Source organism: Cebus imitator, unplaced genomic scaffold (genome assembly GCF_001604975.1).
Source record: "Cebus imitator isolate Cc_AM_T3 unplaced genomic scaffold, Cebus_imitator-1.0 Scaffold67, whole genome shotgun sequence".
Classification (NCBI taxonomy): Eukaryota; Metazoa; Chordata; class Mammalia; order Primates; family Cebidae; genus Cebus; species Cebus imitator.
In genome coordinates, this window is record NW_016107382.1 from 5,666,037 (window position 1) to 5,671,949 (window position 5,913).

The window sequence follows — 5,913 nt, forward strand, 5'->3', positions numbered from 1 at the left end:
TCTTGCTGTGTTCCCCAGGCTGGATGGCAGTGGCACAATCTTGGCTCACTGCTCACAATCTTGGCTCACTGCTCACTTGGTTCAAGTGATTCTCCTGTCTCAGCCTCCCAAGTAGTTGGAATTACAGGCACGTGCCACCATGCCTGGCTAATTTTTGTATTTTTAGTGGAGACAGGATTTGCCATATTGGCCAAGCTGGTCTTGAACTTAGGTGATCCTCTCACCTCAGCCTCACAAAGTGTTAGGATTACAGTGTGAGCCACTGTGCCTGGCCCTACTGTCTTCTTATAAGGAGACACCAGTCATAATGGATAGAGGACCACCCTAATGATTTCATTTAAAATTGAAACTTGATTATCCCTTTAAAGGCCCTACCTTCAAATACAGTCATATTCTGAGGTACTAGGGATTAGGATTCAACATGTGACTTTTGGAGAAACAAATTCAGTCTACAACAGCTTCCGTATTTCTGTGAATGCACTGTTGTGAATAACCAGACTTGATTCTAGCTTTGACCCTACTACAAATGTAGAATGTTGCTTTGGGTAGCTTGTGTCTTTCGTGTGGCGAATACTCTTCCCACTGAAATATTTTATGATGTTTTATGATACTCAGGGCTACACCAAATTAAAGGAACAATAACACAACTATCATTTCAAAAAGTGTATTAACTTTCAAGAAATAGAGTAACAAAACGAATTTAAAAAGTATTTCACTTTTTCATTGATTTTAGGGAGGAAATATTTGCAAATTCACTTATTGAGTTAAAATACTTGTCTTGACCATTTCTTTTGGCTATTTATATGTTTCATATGAATCCTAGAGCTGGAAGTTACCTGAGAGATCTTTTACCCATCTCTTCAGTTTGCACGGGAGAAAGGCCACGGAAATAGAGGTCAGGTTACTTTTTCAAGGTCAGGATTCTAGAAAGTGGTAGAACTTTCTAATTGAGTGCAGATTTCCTAATATCTTGCTTCACTTTCTTTTCTTCTGTATTTATAATACTTCTTTCAGATATTAATATAGTATTTTTAAAATATCTTGTTTATAGCTCAGAAATAACCTACTGTAAAATATAAAATTAGATTCCTATGCCTAATAATTTTACTTAAAAAATAACATTTGTCAGGCCGGGCACAGTGGCTAATGCCTGTAATCCCAGCATTTTGGGAGGTCGAGGCAGGTGTATCTCCTGAGGTCAGGAGTTCGATATCAGCCTGACCAACATGGTGAAACCCCATTTTTACTAAAAATACAAAAAATAGCTGGGCATGGTGGCAGATGCCTGTAATCCCAGCTACTTGGGAGGCTGAGGCAGGATCATAGGTTGAACCCAGGAGGCAAAGATTGCAGTGAGCTGAGATCATGCCATTGTACTCCAGCCTGGGTGACAGAGCAAGATTCTGTCTCAAACAAACAAACAAGAATTAATAATAATAATACTTGTCTATTTAGGCCTTTATGAAACTGGATTTCAACAAAACTGGCAGTGTGCCTATTATAAACATAAGAAAATGTTATTGTGCAAAGAAGCATTCTCAAGTAATTTCAGGTAATTATTCTGAGTCAAAATTCATTGGATTTTGAAAATGTTACCTAATAAAGATAACATCTTTAAATTATATTAATTCGAAGCTTAGACTGAGGCCATTAGGGAGGAAATAAACTTTTTTTTTTTTTTTAACTCGAAACTTAAGAACTATTTGCCTTTCTTCATTTAAAAATTCTTAGGTCTATTGTCTGTACTCATTTGTTTATTTGATATTTATAATCAATATAGAACTCATTTCCTGCTTAGGAGATAGTAAAGGATTTAAGTTAAAAAGAATGAAATAGGTTTAGAAAATGGATAAATACATATGCAAGTTCTCAGAGTTAGTTTTACTGTATCTGCTTATATAGTTATCTATACTTAAGGATTTTGGTGACATGAAGGAGCATCTTTACATATGGAGCTATACATAGAATGAGCATATATATATCTATTAAAATTTGAGGATATTGTAAATTTCTGAAAATAACTCTAGAGATTCATGTCCTGTTATATTTTTTTCTAAATTTTTATATAATTGTTTTATAAGTGCATCCTTTTTATAAAGAAAGCATTTGACCACCACAACTCTCCTCTTTATGTTACACTTTCCTTCTGTAGAAGTCAAAATTATCATTTAGCATATATATTTCAGTTAATCTGTTATGAATTTACTTTATGGATTTTTATGGCTGTATGCATACTCCTGCATACCGTAAATATTTAATACTTTTTGAAGATTTTTTTGACATGAAAGGTGCACTGAACATAATGTTATATAGTTTGCTTTTTATATTCCCCAGTATGTTTTGGAGTTCTTTATATGTTAATCTACATTGAGCCACCTTATTTTTTATCTTGAAGCGTAGTGTTCTTTTAATAAATCAATATACTATCACTTACCTAGCCATTCTTTTATTGTTAGATTTTAAGTTCTAATTATTGATGAACAACTAATGAAGCAATAAATATACTTATTAGTGACTCTTAAGGCCTGTTTTCTACTTCTTCCTGGAGTGATGCTAGTATCTGGAATTACTGGGATATCTGCATTTCAAACTTTAATTGATACTTCCAAATTACATTGTAAAATGGCTATACTAGATTATATAGCCATTTGTTGAAGAGTTCTTTTCCTCCACAACTTTGCCAAAAAATTTCACTTTGCCAATCTGATAGGTTAAAAAACCCATTTACTTACATTTCCTTCATTACTAGGGAGGTTAAACATATTTTTTGTATATTTATTAATTGTTCATCTTTAATGAATACTTATTAACCATATTTTATGAATAATTTCTTTTCAACTTACAACTTTAATTCTGTACTGCTAAATACCATAGAATACTATTATTTTTAGAATTTTATTTCTTACTATTAAAAGAGATACACTGTAATTACTTTGGTTTTTTATCATCATTAACCCTCATGTATGGTTAATTTATTACTTTTAATTATGAAATAAAAATACGAGATTTGTTTATGAGGATTAAAGCTAATCAACACTCGATTCCAAATTTCTAATTATCTATTTCAGGTCAAAATAGTTTAATTTGCTTATCCATACATGAAATAAACTACAGTTACTGTAAGAGAATTTCTGGTGTATATTTAATTGTTGCTACTGTATTTGTTTCCATTAAACACATGTCATTATCTGTTTCTTTCTCTTAATTAGTCATACTAAATATAAGAATGAAATAGTTTAACAGCATGTATTTTTTCTCTTTCTCTTTTCTCATCCAATAATATTAGGTTGTGAAAGTAGCTTCAGTTTTATTATGCGTCATGGAATTTTTGATGAGGGTTTTGTTTTTGTTGTTGTTGGGAAAGCCTTTCTTGGTTTCAGAAATTCCATAATTTGTCTTTGTGTTCGCATTAAGAATGATAACAGGCAAACTAAATATTCTTAAATAGAAGAACACTTGTTGCTATTTCAAAGAAGAAATAAAGTACCCCTATTATTATTTATCATTGCAAATTATAATCTATTCCCATGCCCACCTCTGGGATATAGTTTGTTCACAATTTACAATTAATTTCAAGTTATGACTCTTATATCACATACAAATTATTTTTAACTATAGAAAACATTCCTCCTTAACTTTGCTTAAGTAATATATTAGAAAAAAGTGTTTTAAGATTTAATAGAAATGGGATATCCCAAATGTATTTCTGTGTAATAGTTTTAAAAGTATAACATTTGTTGCTGTGGATATTTTCTGGTCTCCAAGAGGGCTGAAAAAAATTTAGTTATAGATGATAGGAGGTAGATATTTCCTTGGTGAAGGATATAAAGGAGATATGAAATTCTTCGCTATTTGAAATATAAATTTGAGTAAAAAATGTTTCTTTAGAAAAAAACGCTGTGTTAAAACTCCTCTGTTCAGAGGTATGGATGGTAAACAAAATTTATGTTTTTATATAGACTAGATCTTGATTAATTTTTAGCCTTGATTAACATCCAATTAAAACTTCATTTTATTGTTTTATATTACCATCTCTGCAGAGCATAATTATTCAGTCCTTTTTCATTCAACTTGTATTTTTGAAAATACTTTTTCTCTATTTCTTATGTATGTTTTTAAAAGAAAGCAAACTTCTTGATGTTCAAAACAGATTTCATTCCTTTAGTTTGAAAGACACTTTGTAATGCATTATTTTATATGTCCATTAGAGAAAAAAGTTAACTCTCACCTTAATTTTGTCCACCCCGTTAGACAAATGGCTTAAGTGGTGTTGCCGTCTAAGCTTGTTATTTAAAACGTAACCTGACTTTAAAATGTTTGAGAGGATCACATAGAAATTTTTTGACCCTTTTTCTACTACTGTGTATGGGCCTCTGTTTATTCTTTTTAGTGTTATATGACCACTCACTATAGCTTCCTTTCATCTTTTAATTCCTTTGTTCTTGTTTAAAAATTAATGATCAAAAACATTGTGTTCTATGCTAGGATCCTGGAGATAGATCAGTGCAGGGAGATGAAATAATTCCAGTTCATATGTAAATAAATTGGCTGGTAGTTTGACATAAGATTTCAAATTGTGGAAAAGATTTCATAAGATGATTAAGTATTTCTTTGTCATCATCAGTCATTTCACTGAACTTTTCAGGAAACTGTTTCATAGTCAGTACTATTTTACAGGCCATTCCACAGAGGAAGAAATCGTATCATGGTTTCTAGAAACATTAAAAGTTGCCTGCAGCAAGTCTGATGAAGTGTCATATGGTGAATTTGAAGATTACTATGAAGGTTTAAGTATAGGAATAGTAGATGATGAAGATTTTGTTAACATCTTATGTGCTCCATGGGGGATTTAGTCTTTAACAATCCATATGTCATCAGCACTAAGCATTTTATTGGAGAGATGATTTCAGTGTAAAGGATGATCGAACACTGGAATATATTTTCCTAGGACTTTCTTTATTCTGTTTTTTTTTTTTTCTCTCAGAAATGTTGAATCTGGAAAGAGAAATACCCAGAAAGATAGATGTAGGGTTATATGCATGTTTGTGCATGTGTATGCATGCTCACATGTCCATATGTTTGAAAAGATTTTTTTTGGTTTATTACTTACCTTGCATATATTTTAGAGGTCATTTTTTTTTATTAATCTCAGTAGAAAAGTTACATCTGCATCAAACAATATGACAGCAGATATTTAACCAAGTTTCCTATCCTTTCACATTGCTTTTTTGCTACTTCTTCCTTGGGATATATTTGCCACCATTGTCAATTTGATAAATTAGAATCGGGCCCCAAACCAGTGAGAATGAAATATTTCAATATGTTTAAAACATATGAAAATATTAAAATAATTAAAGGATATGCAAGAGAAATTTTTCAAGCAGTGTGATTACAGATGTTTTCTGTATATAGAATTTTAAGAATGGAGGTTTACCTCAGTGATGCTCATTTAAATACTGACTTGTCTTGTAAATGTTTGTCTTCTGAATCATGTACTGTTGTTGTTTAAATAAAGCACAATGTAGTTATTCTAATGACCAGTTACATTTGTTCTTTTATTCTGTTTTTAACTACAATCCTTTTTACCAGTAAACAATTGTTATTTAGCTAGAAACAATACAATATGAAAGGGGAAATGTTTATTATTAAGATAAATACATTATCTTATTAAACAAAGATCCTAAAAGCATATTGTGTCATATATGAATCTAAGGAATAGTACAGTAATTCTTGCCTAAAACGTGAAAGTGTATTTTGTATCCTAAAATGAATATATGATATTCTAAACATCTCTTTTTGTATAGCAAACAATTGAAACATTTCCTTCTAAATATATGTTATTTAATAGTTACATGCATTATAATCATGCTTTCTAAATTCTTTGCTAGTCATTTCTTCCTGGGAAAACAGAAA

The 5,913-nt window shown here is 31.0% G+C and overlaps 1 protein-coding gene across 1 annotated transcript in view; it reads left to right on the plus strand.

The window, feature by feature from the left end:
* CAPS2 (calcyphosine 2) overlaps window positions 1-5,534 on the plus strand; it is a 43,186-nt gene extending 37,652 nt beyond the window's left edge. Inside the window, exons 16-17 of the mRNA XM_037739303.1 lie at window positions 1,456-1,552; window positions 4,678-5,534. Coding sequence (XP_037595231.1) covers window positions 1,456-1,552; window positions 4,678-4,853 — 273 coding nt within the window. The 3' untranslated portion in view covers window positions 4,854-5,534. The remainder of the gene's footprint in view (window positions 1-1,455; window positions 1,553-4,677) is intronic.
* The last annotated feature ends 379 nt before the right edge of the window (window positions 5,535-5,913 follow it).